General features: G+C 27.5%; 2 protein-coding genes and 1 pseudogene across 2 annotated transcripts; 1 reads left to right on the top strand and 2 right to left on the bottom strand.

The window, feature by feature from the left end:
• LOC119678972 overlaps positions 1 to 15,547 on the bottom strand; it is a 29,032-nt pseudogene extending 13,485 nt beyond the window's left edge.
• Positions 15,548 to 19,063: 3,516 nt separating this feature from the next.
• On the bottom strand, positions 19,064 to 21,927 carry LOC119684149 (RNA polymerase II-associated protein 3-like). Its single transcript, XM_038098115.1, has 11 exons — positions 21,827 to 21,927; positions 21,534 to 21,733; positions 21,387 to 21,474; positions 21,164 to 21,268; positions 21,052 to 21,102; positions 20,781 to 20,991; positions 20,166 to 20,374; positions 19,666 to 20,111; positions 19,523 to 19,612; positions 19,268 to 19,463; positions 19,064 to 19,199 (listed from the first exon to the last, which is right to left on the bottom strand). The coding sequence occupies exons 2-11, from the start codon at positions 21,696 to 21,698 to the stop codon at positions 19,105 to 19,107; spliced, it is 1,656 nt and encodes a 551-aa protein (XP_037954043.1). The 5' UTR covers positions 21,699 to 21,733; positions 21,827 to 21,927; the 3' UTR covers positions 19,064 to 19,104.
• Positions 21,928 to 23,393: 1,466 nt separating this feature from the next.
• Positions 23,394 to 25,875, top strand: LOC119681441 (snRNA-activating protein complex subunit 3-like). The gene is made up of 2 exons (XM_038094631.1): positions 23,394 to 23,562; positions 24,691 to 25,875. Exon 2 carries the CDS (start codon positions 24,693 to 24,695, stop codon positions 25,863 to 25,865), a length of 1,173 nt encoding a protein of 390 aa, XP_037950559.1. The 5' UTR covers positions 23,394 to 23,562; positions 24,691 to 24,692; the 3' UTR covers positions 25,866 to 25,875.
• The last annotated feature ends 945 nt before the right edge of the window (positions 25,876 to 26,820 follow it).

The raw sequence follows: 26,820 nt of genomic DNA, 5'->3' as shown, positions 1-26,820 counted from the left end.
TAGTATATACGTAAATAATAATATTGTAGTGCTATTAAAAGGATTATATATGAATATATATGAATTGATGTAAAGTAAATTGAAATTTTCTAGGGATATTTTGCACTGGACTTGTTTATTTATTTATCGTATATATTTATTATCTTTGGTAAAAAGTTTTGAAATTTATTTATTTATTTATTAAATATCTTATAAAATTTTCACAATGGTAACACCTAATTTGTCTAATTTTTATCTAATTTACTCTACTTGAAATACCGACATTAGCTGCCATACCGACATAATTTACTATTTCCGTCAATTTACCTACTATTTACTAGAACTCGTACACGGCCCATATATATATTATGTTCAAATCAATTTTCAATCATTTTTGTATAACATCTTCCGCTAAAATCAGAAGTTAGAACTTAATGCTAAATTTTAAATTTGTTAGTCATCTATAACGAAATTCATAATAATTATTAATTTAGTAAGAAACTGAAATTTGTTTTTTTTTAATGAAGTTTAAAAATATCTTCTCCAAAACATATAATAACATTTTTTGGAAAATCAAATTTTGTTTATTGCTATTGCTTTAAAACAGCGCTATATATTTACTTAATTAATTTATAGCTTTTATAATAAAAAGTACACGAATTCAAATTTCTTAACGACATTAATAACGTGATAATATATTTGATTTATCGAAGGAATTCATTTTACGGAAAACTACTGTAATATCTACAAATTATTTTTAATATTGAACTTTTTATTACTCATACGTTTTATTTTGAATTGCAAAATTTGCAGTTAAATTAAGTAAATATATTTATAATAGAAACATTAAAATTAATATAATACTAGAATATTATTTTAAATAAAAATTTAATTATATATGGTATCAGCATATTTTGGTAAAATATTGAAAAATAACAATTGAAATTAATATAAAGCTATAAAATTTATATAAATAAAATATAATTTAAATATTGTATTGGCATATTATGATAATTATTTATAATAAGAGATTCTTTACAGTTTCTCTATAAGTACTATAAAATTTATTTTATACTATATAAAAATAGATACAAAACTTTTTGAATTTATTTACCGAACTGTGTTTTTATAATGATTTTTATATTTTTAAACCCGGCTATACGTCATTTTTTTTTTATTAAATAATTCAACGTTTAATATTTTGTATTTTATTCTATATTTTGAATTCTTTTGTATTCTACATTGAATTCTATATTGCATTCTATATTGCAATATAGACGATATAGACGATATATTTTATATTGCAATATAGACGGTAGAATAAAGAGGATGGTGTAGATATAGTTTTAGTAATACTGATTTATGTTAGATCGTGATCCTGATGACGACTCTCAAGGAGAGTCGAAATATAAAATACAATATTAAACGTTGAATTATTTAACAAAAAAGTGACCTATAGCCAGATTAAAAAAATATATAAAAAAATTATAGATATAAAATTTTAAACAATTGTTTATTATTATTTATTATAATAGAGGACTTCCAACCAATACCATTTTTTCAAATAAAAAACAAAATATTATAATTATTATGATTTAATAAAAATTTAATATACCTATATACATTTTCTATATATATATATATTTTTAAACAAATGGAATATATTGAAATGAAGAGTTAAGTCTAGAAACGAAGTAAGAGAACTAAACTAAAAAACAGTAGAAGATACTTAAAGTTTAATTAACAATATAAGATACTCACAAGACACTACACTTTATTATTTAATTAATTAATAATTTTAGTTAATAAAATTTTTAAAATTATTAAAGATTTTTAAATTTTAGTTTCTTTATTTTTCAAGAATGAAAGAGAATGTATTTTTATAATAAAAAGTAATTTTTTCATTATCGGCATTAGATACCTTATGTGTCTATATATTTCTAATAAGTTATGTTAAATATGTTACCAGTAGAACTTTTAAATGGGATAATAATATATATATTTTCAGAGCATATTAAACAAAAACTGACTCATTACAATAATAGTTTAAATTATAACATGGTACTTTAAATACCATATGTGAATCAAGTTATCATAAGATAAACTATTACACTTGTTTGTTCTAGATTAAATAATATTTTTATAATAAAGGTCTTATAAGAACAATATCTGTTTTATGTATCGACAGAGTGTTAACAAACATAATATTTAATATTAATAGAAAAATATTAGCGTACTTATATGGAAAAATTATATGTCATTTTATGTCCAATTATAGGAATTTTTTCTAAATTACATTTATATTTAAAATGATATATTTATAAGAAATATATATATATCAAATTTGGCACTAGGGACTACTACCTTTTCGTTAACCTCAAAAAATGCTTTGTTTCCAATAAAAAGGCCATCGTCGAAATTCAGGCGATGTTTCATATGTTATTTTAAGGTCAAATATGAATCATACTACAAAAGAGGTACCGTAATGTTAAAAAACGGTAGAATTGTTGTATTAATTTTGAAGGAGATTACGTCGATGAAAAAAATCCAATATTGCCAAAAGGTATATATTTAATTAGTCATGGTTATGGATTAAGGACTTATCCCATGTGTTACTGGTAACACTGGGAAGATTGCAGGAAAAAGTTTTCATGCCCTTGTTGTTGCCACAAATATTGATTAATTATTCTATAAATAGACGTGGATATAGTTATTTACGTCTTTTTACCACGACTGTGTGTTTTGTTTTTATGATAGACTTTTAAAAACTTTTCTCAAGCTATTTTTTTAATATCTTAAGTACGACAGACTTAAGTCTGTCACACTTATTCACACTTATTATGAATTAAAAGTCAGAAGACTGTTAAAAAACAGAACTACTTTTAAAAATGTGTACTACTAATATTTCTTTTTCTTCTAAGATTTCTTTTATTTCTGAGATACTTAAAGAAGTTGTGCAACTGCTTGTTGTGACAAACTGTAATCTCTATCTGGAAAGCGTCGAAACTCCTTGTTATATTCTACATAACTATCCAGATTTAAACTGACAGGACGAGATTCTTATTTGACAAGATTTTCGTAAGTTATACAAACATAATGCCTTATATCTTGTTGGGAATTAGCTTGAAGTGCAAAAGTCCATTTTTAATTATGTTATCTTATAAACCTATTCGCTTCTTATATTTGACTGAGATGAAACACGTTGTAAGTGAAATTGAATTAGTATAATAATTATTTAAAGTGATTTCTTAATGAAATGGTCTTAATTTCAAATTCTTTTTCATTTTTTTACTCCAGAAAAATGTGCGAACATAAAAAGTCAAGTACGGCTCTGGGTCAGTTGGTTAAGGAGCGCTGACTCTGAGCTTCAAATTTGGCGGAGCACGCATTCAATTCCTGGTACTCGTACTTGCAGTCTCAAGAAATTGTATTACGAATAATTAAATACAAAAATTGTTTTCAAGACCACCAATAATAGGCCTTTGACAATACTTGAAACATCTATATGGGCAGCCATAAATTCAATTAATTAAAATAATATAAAAATGAATTTTCAAAAATCCTCTTCATTAATTTATTTTATTTATTTTTCTTTATAAATTTTTTTTTATTTAAAAATATTTTTATTATAAAAAAATATATATTGATACATAAAAATTTTTAAAAAAATATAAAAAATAAAATTAACATAAATATTATTTTTTGTACATTTTTAAACAAGTTTTTTGTTTCTTCGAAACTAGAACTATGACGTACATAGTTTAATATAATATAATATTCTAATTACAATAAAAATACTAGGAATTTAGGCTGACGTACGTTACTTTCATTTTATACAAGTTTTATTTAAAATTGATTATCATATATGATATATATCTATAACGATATATATCTAATAATGATATATTTTTCAAACACAATTTATTTAATTTAAAATTGTTGATCTGATCTGATCTGATCTATTTGAAAGTTTTTAAAAATGATTTTTATTTAAAATTTATCATAACATATTAAACACTGATTAAATTCAATTTAAGTGAGATGTATCCATATGTCAAATATTTACACCTTTTTTTTAGTATTTTTCTCAATTTTGATATAATTTACACCTTTTTTTTGCAATATCAATGTTCACAAACATTTATAAATAAATAAAATAAATTAGTATCTATAATTTGGAGCAACAAGTGTACATATGACTGGACTTCTGAGTGCCCATGTGTACATATGTGTGTGTGTGCGTGTCAACGATATGTGAGTATACATAAAATAGCGCAACAACTACAGTAATATCGATATTGTGATTACTGTCAACGGTATAGTAACAACAACAACAACAACAACAATAATGACAACAATTTTTCTCATCTCATTATTTAAGTTCATTTTCCTTTCTCGCCGTTGTTGTGTTATTTGCATATTTTAAGTTTCGTTGTTGTTATTGTTGTTGTTATTGTTATTCGTTTTTGTTGTTATTGTAATGAAATTAATTTATAAATAATAAAATGCATACATTAAAGTATGGTGTGTTTATGAATATTGTGTATATTGACTAACATCGAATATAAAAGAAAAAATTTTTAAAAGTAATAAAATGACATATTATTTTAGTATCATTATTTAAAAATGCAATAATGTGTAAATAAATAGGTCTTCGTTTTATTTTGAGTTTCAACAAGTATTATTGCTGAAAAGTATGCATTGAAAAATTAATTGGAAAAATAGCCAATAGCATTTAGTGAGGTGATTTATATATATAGATATATAAGTCAAATATTTATTATCCTCCACTTAGAACCATTTTTCAAAAACAATAACTTTAGCGTGAAGAACAGAAAACTCATTTACAGCCAGATAATCAGACCAGGACTACTCTATGGGTGTGTCGCATATAGCAAAGCTGTCAACTCTACTATCCAGAAGCTGCAAGTTGCTCAAAGTCAGGCTTTCCGAAGACTCTTCAAAGTGTCTTGATACATCCGCACAAATGACATGCTTAGAGACCTTAGAATAGATCCGGTCAAAAAATACATAAGGGACAGGCTGCCCTACTTAGCACTATCTATTCTCAGAATAAGCTTTAGCGGCACGGAGGGGTACGCAGATCTTAGACCAGTCATCGAATAATCACGAAGCATTTGAGGCTTTTTAGTCAGTGAGAAGGGTGGAATTCTGCAGAAACCTCCCAGGTATCAAAGAGTTAAAGTGTCCACATGCACTAACTCGAAAAAGACTTAACATGAACCACTTAGCAGATTTATATACTTATGAATATTTATATTTTTAAGTGAAATATAATTCAAATTCAATAATTTAATTCATTATATTTTAATTGTATAAGAATATGTCAGAAAAAAATCAAATGAAGGCAATAGTCAATAGTCAACTAAGAAAAAACTGTTAAAAACTGAAATCCTCATTTGGAATGAGGCTTTAAGTGATGTTCTATTATTTATTTTTATTTCTCACTTATTTTGTTTTTATTAATTGTGTTGATTTTTAAATTTATATGTAAAATCATATAAACTATAATAAAATAATTTCTAACCCAACTTTGATATTTTAAGTTTATACTAACAAATATTACAACAAAAATAACATACGACTATATATTCGTAATGATAACAAATTCTCAAAATGAACCCCTTCACTTCACCAATGCATACACATTCTTGAGCAAATATTTAAAATAATAATAAGAAATAATCAAAGTCAAACCAAAGAAACAAATATTTTTTTGCATAATTTTTCAGATTTTTATTAAAGGTATAATGACGAATTGTTTATATAAAATGGTAGAAACCATTTAATAATAGTTATAGAAAGTAAATAATGATATGTTTATTTTTATTTTATGGATAAGCAAAATAATAATATATTCAGACCTATATACATTTTATCTAGCAAGAATTGTAACTTTGTTATTTAAGCGATGGCTTTAATATCAATTTTTAGGGCCATACGCCAATATCTCAATTTATATCAGCTGTTTAATTGAGTCATGATTACAGATTTATAAAGCCGGTGTTTTTTTAAGCTTTCTTATTGTACCGGCAGAGGGCGAAATTGTGATAGCTGTATATATATATGAATAATAAATAATAAACGTAGTACCTTTACTAGTACTAGTAAATATAGGTAATCTAAAAATAATTCCAAACTTTAGGCACTGCTTATATAGAATAGGGCTATATAAGCAAAATGCGGCCTGTTTAGTTATATTTTCTATCTACTAACTTATGGTTTTTAAAGAAGAGATTGTAGATATTTTATAAGTAATTTTCTTAGATTGTATTTCTCAAATACTCAAAATACAATCTCTTTTAATATTTTGTCCAAACATAGAATTCCAAACATCTATTATGTTAGGTATAGGGCAAATGTTATAAATATTACCGTAATTAAATTTCTTATCATTAAGATGTTTTCAGATATACAAAAGTTTATTATATATATATTCTTTTAAATTATATCTTATTTCTCCGGTTTTTAGTGCAGTTAGCTGGCTATTGATGAATTCATTTTTTTATTATTACTTTTTGTGCTGGCACTTTTTCATAGAAAAAAACTTGAGTTAAATTGAATACTGACTGCATGCGTAAGTGAAGTGCATTGGTTTGCCTTATAATTAATTATTTTCAGTAGTATATCATTGAAACACCACTTAAAATTTATGAGAACGAAGTAGGAACCAGCAGAAGAACAGGGCGACCAAGTAAGCGATGGAAAGACAGTGTGTAGCAGGACTTAGAAGAAATTAACATAAGAAGTTAGAAAACAAATGCAAAAAATAAAGAAGAATGGAGGACTGTTATTATACAGGATTAGGTCCTACATGGACTGTATAGTCACGGATGACGATGATGATGTCATTGAAAGTGAAAAATATATCTGCAAGTAAGTCTACTTTGCAATGAAACGTGATCAATATCTGGTTTAATTACTATGATAAATGATGAGGATGGAAACTAAATAATCTTCATTAATTTTTTCGAAAACAATATTGTTTTATTAATCTCAAGTCCGCATTTTTAAACAATATTTATACTACTATTACTTCCAGTATTTTTCTTCAGATGTGGCTACAACCTTATAGTATAAAATATGGCTATGACAAAACTTATGACAAAATAATGTCATAAATATTAATAGCTTTACGAAATAGATTGATTAATTGAAAAATTAAATATAACGTAGGCATAAAATAAATATAACAAATTTTACTAAATATATTTAGAAATCAAACAATAGGTGCCAAAATATGACAGCGAAGTTTCAAAGTTTCTTCATCTTCGTCAATGTGCTACATTATCAACACGAAAATTTAGTTTTACACTTTTGTATTAGTAATGATATCTTATTTCCTAAGATACTAAAATGTTGTATTATAATGCAAACAAATTTACTGTATTTTTAATATTCGTGGAGACCAGCCGAAGACATACAGATGAATTGATTGAATTAGCGCTTAGATAATGTATCTGCTGAGCTTATACCAGTACAATTATTTACATACTGAGACGTGTTTATATAAACAACGACATATATCTTTTTGTAATTTAATTAAATTATAAAGAGTAGCAGAAGAAACTACATTTTTATTTAAGTAAATTTAATTAAATCTTATTTTACTCTTCTTTTTCTCTGCCATATACTATGTACACTACTTGTATCTTGGTTATACTCGTTCAGCCGGAAGTTACGCTTAAGTCCATATTCAATAATCAAATAAATAATTTTTTCTTTTAAATTTTGTTCATCTATACACGCTAAACTATCTGATCTACCCTTGACTAAATATTTTTTATCGCAGCTAGACTGTTAATTTCGAAATCATTTGACTAGCGGCGTTAGTTTTATAAATGTGCAATATATTTATTTAAATTTGATAATTTTATAGCTAATGCGTAGTTTTTGTCTTTTGAAATACAAATAAGAAACTTAATGATTAATAAATATTTAAAAAAAAACTAATGATTAGTTTAGAATATATTTTAAAATAATATATTCATATAACCAATATTATTATGTTGAGGCTAGTTGAGTCAGTGCACTTGAGCACTTTTACTCTCTATTAACTGCGAGGTTTCATCATTACCCCTTTTTACGCCTTGACTGGATTATTGTTTATCATTTTAACAGACTAAACAACAATTGACCTCAGATCTGTATACCTCTCCGAGGAGCCTGCAACCATTCTGAGATTCGATAACGCGGTGTTGGAAAGCTTGTGAGTTTTCGTTTCATGGCTCTATCCTTTATATATTTTTTAATCGGATCAATCTTGAGGTCCTTGAGGATGCTAATATAGTATACATCATAAAATTCAGCAAAATATGTGTTAATAGTTAAATATACTCGTATATAACTATGTCAAAAATTGTACATCAATTTATTTAAATGGGCAGTATGCACCGTATAGGTACCTACGTAGAATACCTTTTAAATCTTGCGCCTAGGGAAGTAAGTTAGTAAGTATTACCAGATAAATTTTGACATTTTCATTTGAAAGTTTAACATTTTCTGTCATAAATGTCTTTATAATGTTTTAGTTTACGTGTGCTTATTGTGTTCCTCACATTAATCCTAAATTGTGACTCTGAAAAAACATCTTATCTAAATGCTTTACTTTAATCTCGATGATTGCTTTATTAAATTGTTGTTCCAGATCTTTTTCAAAATGCTTGTTCTCTAATAAGTCTAATAACCTCACTAGAAATTCCTGCTTTTAAAAAGTACCGTTTACCTTCTATAGCTTCTTATACTGACTGTGCCTATAAATAGGATTTTGTAAAGTTAAGTATAATAGTCTAAGCTCAAATTTTGCAATTTACACTAAGTTTCGTTTTGACACTAAAATTACATAAGTTCGAAATTTAGTACAGTCAAACTTCAATAACTCGAACTTCTGTAACTCGAATTTTCTATAGCTCGAACAAAATAGAGTGCAGCAGGGTTTAGAGAGCAAATTACATACAATTACAGAACTTTATAAGTCTTTAACTTTATAAGTCGAACCTTTTCTTTGCGAAATTGTATCTTGAGTTATGGAAGTTTGACTGTATTTCAATATCGAACACTTAAGGGTTACTTAACTATAGTGCACATTGTTAACATTGTCTAAACGAAGCACAAATGTTTTGTTCTTCAACATTTTTTTATCGAAAGTAATTCTGATAGCCATTAAATTCGTTCTAGAAACGAAATTTTTTGTGTTGATTGTGAGATATGCTTCGTATTTAAACAGAAGAGTTAGGGTTTAAAGAAACCGGCGATAACTCCACTAATATAAAGCTTGTAGAATTATATTTCAAGTAGGAATATATTGTTTCAGAGCACACTTTTTTATTGTGACATAATAAAGTCTTAATTTGATATTCTATTTGGCCAGATACTTTGAACTTGCTTTGTATGTTTATCGTAATAAACCAGGTTTCGCAACCATACAGGGGTACTGGAAGAACGCATGGTATAAGATTTTTATCTTTGTGTGTATTAAGACCTTTGGACCAGAACAAATGTAAGAGATTTTAACTTTGAAATTCACAAAAGTAAATTTGGGTGAATCGGGCATACACCTCGAAAGGCTCCTATCGAAATTTGTCAACAGGCGTTTGGTATACAACTCGCAAGGTAGCAGAGGCAAAGATCGTCCAAAAACAACATGGAAAACGTCAACGTTAAATCAACGTTCAATTAATACAGTTTTGCAGCACCTAAGAAGAAGGAGAAATAAACCTCCCTGATTTAAGGGAGGTAGCATTGTGGCCCGAAAGGTGGAAGCGACTTATAGACAGCCTATGCCCAGTATAGAAGGCTGCTCGAAATCATTGACGTCGAGCAAGTCTTATTATTATTATTATAATAAGCTGTTATTAACGTAACTGATTATAAAAATGATGAAAAAAATCTATAAGATGTAAGTTATAATAATACTACAAATATTAATGTAAATGTTTACAATATAAATGATTACCTTTTGTTTCTTGTGTGTCGATTCGTGTGGTTAGTTCTTCCAGTTTGGTTCACATTTTCATAGATGCGCAGAGTGATTTCTGTTAAACTTACACGCGATTTAATAATTATTTTAATGTTGTTATCAGCAATTTATTGAGTTTTTATTTTAATAATATGTATCTCTGCCTTTTGGTATTTCACACTGCCTCTTTTTGGATATACTCGTCGTATTTAAATGCTTTTTGTTTACTAAATTGAACTACATGTAGAGTATGTGTACTGACAAATGTTTACAGCTAGTGACGATAGTTCAAAAAAAGATAAATTAAATAAATAAATAAATAAATAAAATAAAAACACTTGATTTAGTGGCAGTTTCATTTAGTGGCAGTCGCTCATGCTGAGCTTGAGGCTGAATTTACACAATAGATACAATTATGTACACTTAAGTATTTTTAGTTTTAATATTGAAATGTATAAATAAAATTATAAACGAGAAAAAAATTTAGTTAAAATTATTTATAATGTAGATATGTAGATGTGTAGATTAAATGTACGGGTATGTATTGCATTTGTATCTTGTTTTTGTTCTGGAAAGCTGAACTTGTTTCAAGTGTGCAGTACAAGAATTATTATTTCTAAATTTAAATTTTCTAACATTTTTTTTTTCACTCTTTTTGAAGAATGAATATTTCTAATATTTATTGTATATACATATTATTGTAATTATTGTAGACACGTCAATAATGTTTTGCTATATTATGTGTTTTGTGTTTGCTGGTTAAATGGAGAAGCCATTACCGGTTCCAACAAAGACAGTATACTTGTAAAATATAATATATACTATAATAAATTAATACAAAAAAAGGTAAAAACTATACAGTTTTATGAGATTAGATGTAACGAGTTTTCTTTGCTAGATTGTTAGAAATGTATTTCTTTTTATTGATTTTATTAAAATAAACTTGATTATACTTTAATGGTGATCTTGAAAGTAATTCTATAGCTTAAATAAATTGCACAGATTTCAATTTATTAGTTATTTGCATTAATACATTAATAGATACATAAATATTTTAATATTAACAATCTGCATTACAAAGTAAGAAGAATGGAATACGACAAGTTCAAATTGGTATTAACCATTTATTGTACATATGATCCATTTTGAAATTGCTTATGGCGTTTTTGATTGGTAAATCTGAACTTAATCTAGATTTGCTCTCGATCTGTCAAATTTTGTTGCCCAAACGAACATTTTTAGAATAATTTAACATTCAATATATATTGAATATATATTGAATAAAAAACAGTTGTTAATTTTAGGGTAATCTAGCTACACTGTCAAAATAACTATAGTGTTATAAATTAATCTCGAGTGTTATATATTTTGCCCCAGATTTACCAATCGAAAACTAAAAGTGCATTAAAAGAGCATTTCGATTAAAATAATTACCACAGATTTACGCTCGATCTGTCAAATTTGTTGGCCAATCGAACATTCGTAGAGTAATCTAACATATACAACATATGTATATCTAATCAAATCACAGTCCGTCATCAGTTAAAAGATAAATAAATGATAGTAATTTTAATATAGTTAAAGCTTAGTGTGGAGCAGGGATAGGTCCCCCAGTCACAAAAGAGTAAAAGCGCGCAATAGTACTAACTCAAACCACAACAACAACAACAAGTCACAGTTTATCTGTCAAATCATATAAATATGGTAAACTTGCTACTCTGACAAAATATCTACAGTGTTCGACACAGAAAATTACATTAAAAGTAAATGTCGATTAAAAAATTTACCCCAGATTGACCCATCGAAAACGACATATAATAGAGTTTGTATTGCAATAAGTTTTAAAATATTTAAAGACCTTTAATGGAGTAATATTTTGATAGTTTCAGATGGATGTCCATCAAAGGATACTTTAAAACATTTAAAGTGCTGCAATTGTACGTTTTGTTACCATTCAATTCATTATATAATAAATAGAAAGTAGTTCAAGAAAGTCTAGTATTTCAGAATATATTCCAAAAGTATGTTATGGATGTAAATAGTTGGGCAGATAATTTATGTATGTTATAATAATCAATGTTTCAATGTAAGCAAATGTTTAAGGAATATTTGGCCTACATATTACGCTATGTAGCTACTATATAAATGAGCAAATCTGTTTCATGAAATAGATGATATCCAAAAACATGTTTTATTTATTGTAACGATGTAAGCATGAAAACAATTGGGTAGAGGAAAAGGTGATACCAGAGATAGAGTTGAATGCAACAAGAGTGTAAAGGAAACTTAAATCCATCTTAAGCTGTAGCGCCAAGTTATGATAATAATGAATACTGATATGAAGCGTTTATAAATCTTTTATCTAAAAATAATTATTACAATTACAGATAATATTTTAATTAAGATAGAATAGAATTAGAAATTTTAACTAATAGTAGTAGGTTTATTGAAGAAGATCCAGTATCTTTATTCCTTTTTGTGGGTGTACTATGTATCACACTGTGTGTTATCTAATTAATTTTTGTTTTGTGTATAATGGCTAGTTATTTAGTGTACGAATATCGATATATCTTCTATTAGTTACGCGATTGGCACCTATCTTTAGTGTGTTGAACATTTTTTACTATTTACTGTTTACTGCGGGAAATTAGTAAGAATATTTCCGAGGTTATGGTATGCCTATCGTAAGAGGCTATTCAAAATTTAATAGGCAGCACACGATACTGTTTGAAGTAATAATAACTGCTAACTAGTTTCACTAAAACTGATGTTAATCTGGTATTCGCGGCTATCAGCACCCACAGCTTCGGTTGTACTCACTATTAAAGGTTGGTACCTTTAGATAGAGCATCGGGTTGACTTCAGATAAACCCAAAGTTACGATGTGACTGTCTTCATCACATTTTTCAATCGTGTTCTGTTCCACAAAGAACAGCAAAGGTGTTGACTTCGCTCCCTCCCAAGACGGAAACTATATTTAAACATATAGCTTTAATTGGTGAGACTTTCTTTGAAACTCCAATAGGGCGGTTGTCGACACATTGGTTGTTAGATAGACTTCGCTACCTCCCAAGACGGAAACTATATTTAAACATATAGCTTTAATTGGTAAGACTTTCTTTGAAATTTCAATAGGGCGGTTGTCGATACATTGAAACACGTATTAAAAACACGGTATAGTTAATGTTGGGCCTTAACGACAGATAATTACGCTGTAAATATATTGACTCTGTTCATTTATCTTTTCGTACCGGCTTATTGTTTTATCTTTTAAATTTAAGAATTTCTTGTCCTATAACAAGAAATCCAATGTAAATTTGATTAGACAATTGTGTAGTAGTGATTTTTATGTGACTTTTATATACATTTTCACAGGTTCTATCCACAAATCTCTGTATATATTATTCCATAGATTTATACTTTTGATAAAGCAAAGAAATGTAAGATTAAAATCGTAATTTTAGTTAACAGAATAATTAATTATTGGGAAAACCTAATATGACTTTAAGAACTAAATTAAATTAGGTTGGTAATATATATACCAATAAAGAATTATAATTTAATAATATAAAAAATTTTTAATAAAAAAAGAAGAATGAAAATGAATTTAAGAACTAATTTAATGTAATAATATTTTTTATAACGAAATACCAATTTTTATTTTTAAAATAATAAATACAATTGAGTGCTTAAAACTGATGAAGTTTTCTTTGTGTATATTTGTTAAATTCTGGTTTAATTTTAAACACTCGTTCCCAATACATTCTTTTCACGTCAATATATATTAGCAAGATTTTTTTAAAAGTTGTTTTTAATTTTAGGCCAACTTTATTAAGTTTCAAGTTTTAGATGCGCGAATTTGTACAAATATTTAAATATTTTAAATAATTCGCGTTGTTAGGCGGTTGTAAAGTGTTTACGCTACTCAGTACCTCAGTACGCCACGAGTGCGAGTAGTATCTGGTATATGGTATCTGGTAGCTAGTATTTGCTATCTGGTAGATATTGAAATTGAAAATTATAAATTAAAAATGGTTTATTTGTATTTGAAGTTGTTTATCATTTAATATATACATATTGTTGTATTACAAGTATGCCAACTATTGACTACGCAAATGTCTAGTTGATATTGCTATTGCCACTACAAATGCCACTAAAGAAATCACTAGTGCAAAGCCAACAAACACCTTAAGGCGATCAACTATCCAACTATTCAACAACCCAGCAAACTAACCAAACTAACCAAACAACCAATTTTGCTCTCTTTGATTAGTTTTGTTAAATGAAAAAAAAAAAAAAAAAAAAAAAAAAAAAATTAAAATTATTTATTTTTCTTGTCGATATTTTGTGTATATTTTTATAACTTCATGTATTCAACCGGTTGTTTTGACGAAAAAAAGCGGCAACATCTTCGCGATGCTTAAAACAAAACACATAAACAATAAGAGTAACAATATCAATATCGATAGCTTCAGCTTGAGCTTCAGCTGGAGCTGTAGGTTTAGAGATACATTAGCGGTGCGGAGCTCAGTAGATACTTATACATACAGGTTAAAAAAAAACAAGCATGACGTTTTTGAAAACACCACCCGTTCGCAGTGAAGGGGAGAGACTGCGCTATGAATAGTCAAGTGTGTGGAAGCTGAGCTCAAATGGAATGAGCTGAGCGAGGCTTAACTCAATTGAGTATTGAGCTCTTCTATGATAATAAAGTAAAAATACATATATTTAAGTTTTGTATTAATTTGCATGGAACTGGCATAGAACTCAGAGTTTTGTCAAATAAAATATACATACATATATACTCGAAAAAATATATAAATGTACTTGTGCTCGTATCTACTACAAATGGTGGGATTTTTGTAAAATTAAGTTATTATCTAAATTATTATTTATTTGTTAATTTAAAATGTGATTTTTAACATTTGTAAATCTTTATAATTTTAATGTTGTTTCTTTCGTTTGTAATTTGTTTAATTAAAATTAATAAACGTCAACGTCTGTAAGAGTTTTAAGTATTATACATTTTTTTTTTCTCATCGAAATGTTAGAGATTTCCACAAGTTTTCTTTTCTCACAACAATTTTAAATATTTTTACATATTTTTAAATATTTTTACATATTGTATATATAGTATTTACATATATGTAAATTTTCTTTTCACCCGAAAAAATGCTTATCACATCCCATACCAGACTTTGTACTTTCATAAATATCCGTTTTAAAATCAAATTCAAAATATTGTATTTAACAAATTCTTTGCGCGTAATTTTTTTTTTTTTTATCAAAATCTACAAAACACTGGAAATTTTACCACAATTAGCAATTCTTCTGCACAGAACAAAACAAAACACAACACAACACAACAAAATTAAGCGAAATAAAATTTAAGATATTTTTACACTTAATAATTTATTTAATTTTTTTTTTTATTTTGTTTTTTGTTAAGCGTCAGAAAAAAAAATCGCATTAAAAAAGTTTAGATATTAATTAAATCAGACCCGACTCGACGTGACGCGACAACCGCGTTTCATATCCAAATCCGTTGGCGTATTGACAGCAACTGATCCACACTGATCCACGCAAGAGCATGTGCACAATGAAGCAGTAAGCCAACGTCTAGCCCAGTCGCTAACTTTAGAAATATCAACTTAAATCTCGCCTATACACTAATTCGCTCTTATTGTCGTCATCATTGATATCCACATTTTAACGACAACGACAACGACAGCGACAGCATTTGTATTGTAGTTTCAGATACTTTTCACAAATACACATTCCAACTGTTAGTACGATAACAAAAACAATAACAATAACATAAATAACTTTAAAGCGGTTCAATAATAATTATAAAAAATCTCAGTTTAGCCTATGTACTCGTAGTGTGGATAAATGAAGTCTCACGTTCATTTACGAGTGCATGTTCTCTTCCACAAGTATCACGAAGAGCTTATCTGCTCAAATATATATATATGTGTATCTATAATGTATACAAATATTTTTATTCCAAATGAAATTTACATGCTCGTAATTGAATGCGAATTTTTCTTATTGTTGTTGAAGTTCACGGGAAAAACTCCCACTAACTGCAATAGCGCTAATCTAGTAACGATCTTAATTTGAAAACTGGTATCGAACTGTCAAGAAAATGTAAAAAATTCTGTTATTCATTTATTGGAATATTGAAATAGAAAATATATAATACATTAATTTATTATAAGATTAAGCTGCAGTTAATTATATACATTATATCATATATTAACTATTATAATTAAGCCTATTTCCATTAACTATCACAGTAGTGGATGAAAACTCAATTTATCTACTGATTGAGTTTTGTTAGAGTTTAAATGGAAATTCTTAGTAAAACCACTATGCTGCTTAAAGGAATTGAAAGGATTTTATTGCACCCCAATAAAAATTAACATTAGAAAATTAATATTAATATATTAGAAAATAAACTGGGTGTTGGTTCCTGTAGAGTAGAGCATCCCAATAGAAATTTTAGTTTATTTAGTCATTGACTTTTTATAGACTCTAAAGGGAAATTCTTTGTAATAGCACTATGCTGCTTAAAGGAATAGAAAGGATTTTATTGAGCCCTTATAAAAATTAATATAAGAAAATAAACTTTGTGCTGGTTTCTAGTAGTCTCTGGTTACGTTATTTTACGTAACCTTCTATGCCGTAGAGGCTTAATATTACGGTGTTCAAAAAAACGTGTATTAATACAACACGTCATTCAACGCACCATTGGAATTTCAAAAGAAATTTCCGCCGGTCGAAACGAAGAATTGTCTACCAAAAATCTCTGTTAATCTTTGGGTCATAGCACCCGGTGGTCAATGCGCAACTCCACGCCGAATGAATGATAAAACAAATACCTGATCATTCTTCCCGCGTTAGTTTGGATATTAACCACAGTCACATGTACAACCTCAACTGGTCAGCACAGCCGAAACCGCGGGCCACCGACCCCCGTAGTACCAGATTTACACCACTGGTCAAATGTTGCAACTCACATTCTGCACAAGTGTCGGCGTAGCACCTGGCTTTGAGTGCCTTTTACGGCATGCATGTCTTACTTCGGAAATATTCTAACCCCTTCACTGCAGAGCAATTAATTATTAATTAATTTATTTAGTCATTGACATTTGATAGAGTTTAAATGAAAATTATTTACAATAGCGCCATGTTGCTAAAAGGAATTTAAACGATTAAATACGGTTCATATTTATTAGCCTATAATTTATTTTTTTTTTTTGGTTTAGAATTTAGGGGGTATAATGTCTTATGCACCGTTAGACTGACCGTCGTCGACATAGTGTGCCCAACTCCCTAATATTAATGTGTAGTATACGAACTAAAAGACCCTTTCTTCGGAGACGCTTATTCCCACACAGAACCGCTTTCGCATAATTCGAAAAGAGTCTGTTATATTTTGACATTTCAAGCCATGCTCTTATGATTTTCGATCTCAGTCCAGAACTCCACTTTCTTACAGCATTATCTTGATATCTGGACTATTTATTAGCCTAGTTTCTCCTTCACCTTTATGTCTCTATGTCTAATTTCTGCACATTGAGGACTTGAATCACATATGACTCTATCGTTCGCCAGTTCTTTTGGTTCGCTCTCATCTTTTCCACTATATTTTCTATATATTTATTGGTCCAATTTGGGAGCTTTTTACCTATATGGTTCAAGTTTGCTTATCCATAAGCTCTTGCCTAGTAGAAAATTACCACCTTATGTAGTAATAAAATGTCTAACACAGTGCTCTTTGATAGTTCTGAACAATTATTCTAATCGAGTTTTCAAAAGTTTGTACACATATATAATCTGAATAGAATTGAAACAATACCACTTCGCTTCCCACTTTACTAACTTTTGACAGATACAACCTAAAGACGGAATATAGAAGTATTTCGCCTATGGCATAATTGTAGATCCATTATCATATCGAGTTGTACTAATTTACAAAGGGCGTATTTGACTTCCAGAATTGTTCATGTTATAAAATGAAATGATAACACGCCACTTTTAGCGTGAAGATGAAAAAAAATGTTTGGCAAATGGTGTCATTGTAACGCTATTGCTTCGCCGATTCGATCTATTTCGCAGTGTCGAATCTATGACGCACTTGCCAAATAGAGAGACCAAGTATCAGTTTATTAGTCTCGTTGATGAATTGTCGTTCATATGAAGAGCATATCTAGTTGGTAAGTATTGTGAATACTTGATTTGGTTAATTTGATTTTTATAGGTTTGTGTCGTCATTTATCATAATTGACTTCTTGCCATCTGTTGGTAGTACGAATGCCAATTTTGAGTTCTCAAATGCCTCAGTAGTATCTATTACTAAGAGTGATTCTTCATCAAATCTGTCTGCTGATATGATTTTTTGACTTAACGTTGGTTTCCAAAAATACAGATTTTCACAATTTTATAATTATAGTTTGTTAGTGACTTAATTCTAAACTTAATGCTTGATTTGTTTTATTTAAATGAATGATAAGTTACCATATACTTATCACTGTTTTTAGTTCAGTTAACAAATATAAATATATCTCCACATATATATGATGAAAGGCAATAATGACATGATTGTTCAGCGAATAATTCTTTATATACATTTATGTTTGTTTATTTTCGCAAAACTATAAAATAATTACGATATTATTAGACTATTAGGCTAAAAAGAGTAAATCAAATCTGTCAGCAAAGATTTTGGTTTAAAGGTCCTGTAAATTAATTATTTTTCACTTACATTTCTGATTTTTATTTGTATAGCAATTTTAGATAAATTTCTTTAAATTATAATTAAACAAGCACTGAAATGTAGCTTGATGATAAGTGCATTTTTATGTCGCACTTTCAAAAAACTTTGTTATGAAGGCATTACTTTAAACGATTTCAAATGATTTTCCAAATGTTACATATAGTCGCTTCATTAATTAAAATTATTACAGAAATATTGAGCATTTTTAGAAATATAAGTATATTTAATTGAATATATAAAAATAAATTATATTTTAATGTATTAAAAATTAGAATTTCATGTAGTAATTAAGTAACAAAAAATACTTGAAATATTAACAAATTTAAATACAAATAAATTTTACTTAAAAATGTTAATATGTTATTTAATTCAGAGCAAAGTTGAAGTTTTTAGCAATGATTTCTGCGGTTGCAATATTTTTTTCGTCCTCCTTAATTATATTCAGAATATCAGTTAACACTAAAAAAAATCAATAAATAAATAATTAATAATAATTAATTAACAAATTTTAGATATGCTTTACTTACTTTCTTTATCATTAGCAGACATAAATAATGATAATATCGGGACTTGCTTGTTTTTACAAATTTGTAACATTGTTTCAACGATTTGGGGATCCTTTATGGGCAAATAATATTCATATATAACTGTCAAGATATCGGTTAATGTATCACTTTCAAAACCAGCGCCAAGCATATATGACAATTTATTAACGTCTATGGACTAAAAATATAAAAAAATATATTTTATAATCGTATAAAAAAAAACTAGAAAAGACTAACTTTTAAATAGGTATATTTTTGTAGATTATCCAATTCTTTCCAATTTGCATAAAATTGCGATGTAGATTTGGGTGGTGATGGCAAAGGTCGCTAAAATAAAAATTATTAAATAAAATTGTATGTAACATTGTTTCGAATCTTACATTGCTACTGATGGTAGGAACTGATAAGGATTTATGCATTTGCTTCACTTTTGGTATATCATTTTCCAAACTCTTTATATTTGTGCCATTATTGCTAATTTCTTCAACTAAAATTTTAGAATCACTTCGAGAATTTTTATTTGTACTTTTGCTTGTGAGTTTATCTTCATTCAATTCAATTATTTTAGTTTTTTGTGCTATTATAGGATCTATACCGTAATTTTCGTCTGGTTTCGTTTCTACCTTTTCAAAAGTTCCACAATTTCCATTAAAAATTTTATCAATATCATCATCCGATATACTGAGGTCTGCGTCTAAAATTGTGTCAATCACATCGATACGTTGAAGTGGTTTACTAGAACGTTTATGTGGAGGTTTATCAATTGGTTGTATCTCAATTTCATTTGAACGCAACTTTGAAAATAGTTGATCGACTTTTATTTTTTCTAAAAAATTATATTAATTAAAAAAATATATTTATATACTGACTATATACAAACTGGCTGATTTAAGTTTATCATTTATGCGTTGTAAACTCTTTTTAGTTTCACTATTTTTCGGATCAACGGATAAAATTGTTGTACAATCCTTAAGGGCATCTATATTGTTACCGAGAGACTCATGTGCTTGCATACGTCTGTAATAAGCTTTTAAACAGTTTTTATCGATTTTTATTGCTGAATTGCAGTCATCTATAGTATGTTCGTAACTGAAAAATATAAAAAAAATTATTTCAAATAATTTAAATGCTTGAAATCAGAAATTAGTAACTATATCATTTTTATCTCGAGTATTTTAATTGAAAATATATATAAATATTTTACCAACCTATACAAAATCGACATATATTAATATTTTATTCGTAATCAACATAAGAATAAAACTATAAAAGGAGCAGTTATACAGATATTGCCATTTTCAATTTTAGTTTAAATTTATTTTTTAACGTTTACTGCTTTTATAAGCCAATAGACCTAAATGGAGAATTAATGTACTTAATATAACCTATATGTACTTAATATATAATGCCTTTTATATATACAAGTCATTATATATATTTAATGATTTATAACTGCTTTTGAATCCAATGTTGCTTTTGCTTAAATATTAAGTACCTTTCTAATTTTAAGTAACATAAAGCACGATTACTATAAAATGTTGCATCTTCAGGATATATCTCTATAGCTTGAGTGTAAGCTTCAATTGCTTCATCATATTTTCCTGCCTTCACAAATGTGTTACCACGTTCTTTAATTTCATTAGCATGAAGACGTTTTTCTTCATTTTTGTGTAGTGGATTTTCGGCTTTTTCTGTTGAACGTTTAACTATAATAATAAAACAAAATTAATTCAGTCAATAACAGTCAATTTTAAAATGTATATTACCAGATTTAATTTCATCAAGCGGTTGGATTTGTTTTTCTGGTGAATCTTTAACTGCATTAGAAGATTAAAATTAAAAATGTTTAAATTTCAACAAGAAGTCAACAAGAATTACCTAAATGATTATTTTTATTAACATCTTTGTTGGCAACATTAGTACGCTCAATTTTCTCCTTGCTTTCATGCAGTGAATTTTTATTACATTCAGTCGTAGGTTTAGCTGTTGAATGTGTATAAATAAATTTGAAATTTAGTAATAAACATATGTGTCATTCAGTTTAGTTGTTTAATGTATGTTTTTGTATTATATGCTATGAAAACATTTAAATAATACTTACTAGTATTCTTAACATCAGCTTTTGTTGAGCACTGCTCAACTGGTGCATTCGTTTTTGCCGGTACCACATTACCGCGCATCGGTGGTTTCTTAAAAATAAAATTTATTTATATTTTTTGTATTATTTATTACGTTTTCATTTACTTACTGTTACTGATCCCCTTTCGGTTTCATCTAACAACCTCTGTAGGTTCTTCTCTTTGTCTTTAATTTCCTGTTCCCAATTGTAGAGATCACTAAGTGTGCCTTTCAATTCATTTGCATTGTGCCGTACTTGTGCTTGCAATTCAAATGACTTCTTTTCAATACTCATATCGCCTTTTTGTCTAATGTATCAGTACGTTGTTCCTTTAAAAATTGCCAACAGAAATATAATTTTATGTTAATATATATATTAGTTTGTAAAATACTAATTTTTCATTTAGCTTAATCAAAACCTACCAATTTTATACTTAATTCCACTAAAAATTACAAACAAAAGTCAAGTGACAGCTCTAATATGAATTGACACTACAAATGACAGTCCTGAAGTCAATGGCAACAAGAAATGACAGTTGTAATGTCAATGGAAATAAGACTACAGTTTGTGTAAGATCAGGGATGTTGTATTAATTAACAATTCTTATAAAAACAATATATAACATATATTTCTATATGATCTAATATTTTTATAATGCTATTATGTTGATATTGTATTATATCTTAGCAAATATGAATACAATTTTTTTTTCTGTGTCTTCAGCATGTGTCTAAAATTTCATGCTAATATATAATTATTTTTATTTATTACGATTTTATTTATTAAGACAGATAATAGTCTTAATATAAAAATATTTCCATAATATTTCATTTGATAAAATCTTAATATAATATTTATATAATTGTAATATAATTTATAACATAATATATAATAATATATTTGTCTAATTATAAAATATTTAATTGTAATATTTTATTGAGTTCATTAACTGCTATATTTTTGACAAATATTGCCTGAATAGTAGATGGCCAATCAGCAAGAAATTTCATTTGAGAGACATTCCAATATAGAATAACACATTTCTAAATTGATATAAATGTATATATAATTAATTAATAAAATTGCTCAAAGCACTGTTATTCATTCCATCGAACGCAAGCGAAATATTCGCTTATATTTGTATATGCAGTACCTTTGCGTCCTAAGATGGTTTTTGGCTAGTTGGTTCCGGTTCAGCTGTTTTTATCTCAGCTGGTTTCAGCCCAGCAAATTTGTAAATCAGCTGTTCCTGATTTACACGTTACGGCAATTCTTGCTGCTTTCTATGCAAAATAAAATGAGCTTTCAGTGTCAAAATTTCATTTTGTATTGAAAAGCAATTACAATTGCAGGACCTGACTGCAACCATAATCTGCCCCTTGTAACACATTCACACTGTCTCATTTAGGAGGTTGTGCTCAATCTAAAATGAGAATGATACAAACAAAAGTGCTACATACAAAGTGCTTCCATATAAATGATTTTATGATTATGAGCTGTATATGTGTCATATGTTTTATATCTAAAATGTAAACAAACAACAGCTGAGCTGTAAATAAAGACACTGAGGCAGTATTTATTAAAATCTTTGTTTTTATTAATTGTATATATAAATGATTTAATTTTATTTATACAAATTTAATATTAAATTAAAGCAAACTTTTTTAAAAATTTATAAAAATTCTATCAGCTGCATAAATGAGCTAATTATAGTGTGAACGTTCACTTTTAATATAAATGAATAAGTGCCTATATGAAACAATGTTAGACATTCACAAAATTGCCTTTCATAATTTATACCATATGTTATCAAAATAAACCAGTGAAGAAATCAAAATTATATTGTTGCAAAATTCGAAACTCCAATTTAATATTAGCATAATTAAAATTATTTGTTAGATGGTAATATTCCATTAAATATCTTGACATTGTAAGCAAAGGTGTAAACGTCATAGCTTTTTCTCAAAAACAAAATTAGGTTGGCAGCAGTGATTTCTGTACATTCCCGTACATTTCTGTTCTTTTCACGAATTGCCTTGCGCGACTTTAAAATTGTCTGGTGTGCTGACTTTCTGGCTAAAGTTAATTTTTTAAAATTTGTATTATTTGTATTATTTGATCAAATTAAAATTAATTAATAGTGATCTATTACTGTACGGTAAATATGTAATTAATTTATAATTTGTGATGTATAAATTTCTAGAACATAATATTTAAATATTATATATATTTAAAGGAAAACATCAATTGTTTAAGTTTCTCTAAAATAAATAAATTAAAATACAATTATCAGGATATAATTCTTAGATGACTCAATAGTATTACAAATTTTAAATGAATTATATGGAGTGCTGTAAACATTCCTAAGTACACGGTTTTGAAATATAGATGTTTTTGTTGCGCGCCAAGGAACGCTGCGCAAATAGTTTACACATGAAACCAGTAGATATGAAGTTTCTGATTGTTTTCTCAATGTAATACGTAGCATTATACTTAGGGATTCCCAGTGGTGAGCGTACAAACGCTGAGAGTCAGGTTTATTTTCGTAAGGTCCATGTTAAGAAGAGTGTCACTGGCACATTAAAATTGGCTCTTTCGGACTATGACGAAAATGCATGTTATGCAGAATGTCAAATCAGTTTGTCAGTTTCATATTTTTACTATTACTTTTTTGTACTTTTTGTAGGTGCCTAATTTTTAAAAGGATATATATACACACATACATACAACACGGCTTTGACTGAATGACGAGCCACAGATAGACTCAGCTCAGATTCTTCTGTTCTCCCACGCTGTTTTTTAATTTGCATTGAAAGCAATAACAATTTTGATTTTGACGAGCCCGTGGCACTCTACATAACATGGGCCCAATACATTAATACCGAAACATATCTTTTCATATTTTTGCAGATCTGTGGTTTATAGCAGCATTCAATTGGAATTGTCGGAAACTTCTATATTTCATTTTGCTTCATTCTTTCCTTTGTTTTAGAGTGTAAATATATTTACTGATAAAAGAACAGTGAATCTAACAGCAGACATACTCACTCTATTTCCTTATTTATATACGCTTATGCCCTATCAGGTCGTCAATTGTATCCTTTTTACATAGTTTCTATTTTTTTTATTAATTTTGTACGCTCAGCTCGTTTTGTATTTTATAAGCTAATGTATTTTATAAAATAGATGTCAAGCCCCTCAAAAGTAAGAGGAATATAAAAAAGAACATTTAATTGTGATATTTTAATATTTATTTGGATATTTTTTTGAATATTTTTTGGTTTAGAGATGGCTGAAAACAGGCATATATTAGAAATAACAACTGAAGTTAACATGCGACCTCTCATCTCGATTAAAGAGTTTCTAAATGAATATACGCTTAAACTCAAGAATGATTTCATTTACTCTGAAGAAAATTCGTTTCCAGATTTTAATATGAAAAAATTCATGAGAAATACTGTAGATGACAAGGGCTTAGAAGAATTAGAGAAATTAACTAATATTGAACAACTTCTTCAAAGCTGCGATGAAGAAGCAAATATGGGAACTGAAAGCGATTCTGACTTTTTGAGTCATCAGTTTTATGCCGATTTTAAAGCAACACGCGATAGTAGTCCATTTCAACGTACAGCTGAGTCGTATAGAATGCTGACAATACCGTATCAAAAGAAAAGGTTTCAGGATCATAAGTATTTCAATGAGGTTATTGTGACAATCCGTTTTTACAAGCCTAAAGATTATGCGAAGAAATATGTTTTTGAAGAAGAATTTCAATGTTTGGGAAGTAATTTATTGTGTGAGCTACGTGACAAAATCAAATGTATTTGCAAGAAAAAGAGATTTTTCGATATAAGCGATGATCCATTTGCTGAACTTCCTGATACGTTATCGAATCCTGCGTTTTTTTTTATAACTGACACATTTTATAATGATATGCGTATTCCACAAACTCCTGACTATTCAAAGGTGATTCTAGAATGGGCCAAGGAAGCCAAGGGTTACGAAAACTTTGAATTAAATGTGAAAAATATGGAGGATACGCGTTTTCTGGATTTGTCGGTTAGTTTTGGATTTCCACAGCTTTATATGCATCATGGAAATTGCGAACATGTATTCGTCTTTTCGCAACTGGATATTTTGACTCCAAATAAATATAACGTAGATCCCAAGTGCTATCCACTGTTGGTATCGTACAACACCTACAACAATCGTATATGTCCAATGTGCGCGAAACAGAACTACACTTTCATAGTGGAAAATAGTAATCGACAACTGCATGATCTGACTCCTTTATGCCTTGATTGTCTAACGGGTTTTCACTACATTGATGACATCAAACAACATAATTTTAATGCCTATCGTGTTCGTGAGATTGAAGACAATAGAAATGGCAGAACTGAAGATGGAAATAGATTATCAACTGATGAAAATGCATCATCAACTGATGAAAATACTATTTAATAAAAAAAATGTATGCTTATAATTTTCAGAAATATTTTAAGAATATTTTAACTTTCAAATAAATAATAAAAAATAATTTAAAAATAATAATAAATAATTTAAAAAATAAATAATAAATAATTTAAAATTTTTTAATTTTTTATAATAATAATTATAAATTATAATAAATATACTATATATTTTATATTAAGTTATACATAATTTATTTTATATATAAAATAAATAATAAATTATATATTAATTATATATTACTATGTATTACATATATATATATTACATATATATATTACATTACATATTACATAATTTATATGAAATATTAAAAATAAATAATGGGTATTAAATAAACAAAAGTTCTATATTAAATAAAAATATTAAGTATTTAAATAAAAACATTAAATTTTAAATGGTTAAATATTGTTAATATTATTGTTTTAATGATAATTATTTAAATGATTTAATTTAACATATATTTTATTTAATATTATTTAATAAATAACAATATTTTTTGGTAGTCATTAATTTTAATAAGTAATAAAAAATAAAAGTAAAATAAATACATAAAAAATTAAAATAAATAAAATACAATAACACGTATAGTCTTTGTTTATAATAATACGATCTGTGCTTTGGTTTTGTCACAATACGATTTTTGATCTTTGGTTTATCGTACATTTATGGTCTTTGCTTACTACGGTATTTGTTGATACAGTCAGTATAATATTTTTGTCTACGGTCTTGCAACTTCAGAGTGATACGATATTTGTATGAGGTGTTAGTAAATACTAAAATTTTTTATCGTGTATTATAACCTTTACAGCGGTTAATTAGACAAAGTATGCATGATAGTGTCGATAAGTCAGTGTGTAGAGCTGAAAATTTCAGAAAATGAAGACATGTGTCAGTGTGTAGAAATTAATTAATTGAAAAATAAAACGCGAGAGGGTTTCTTGTC

The sequence above is a fragment of the Teleopsis dalmanni genome, chromosome 2, assembly GCF_002237135.1.
Source record: "Teleopsis dalmanni isolate 2A chromosome 2, ASM223713v2, whole genome shotgun sequence".
NCBI classification, from domain to species: domain Eukaryota; kingdom Metazoa; phylum Arthropoda; class Insecta; order Diptera; family Diopsidae; genus Teleopsis; species Teleopsis dalmanni.
This window is presented reverse-complemented; position numbering and strand designations above follow the sequence as displayed.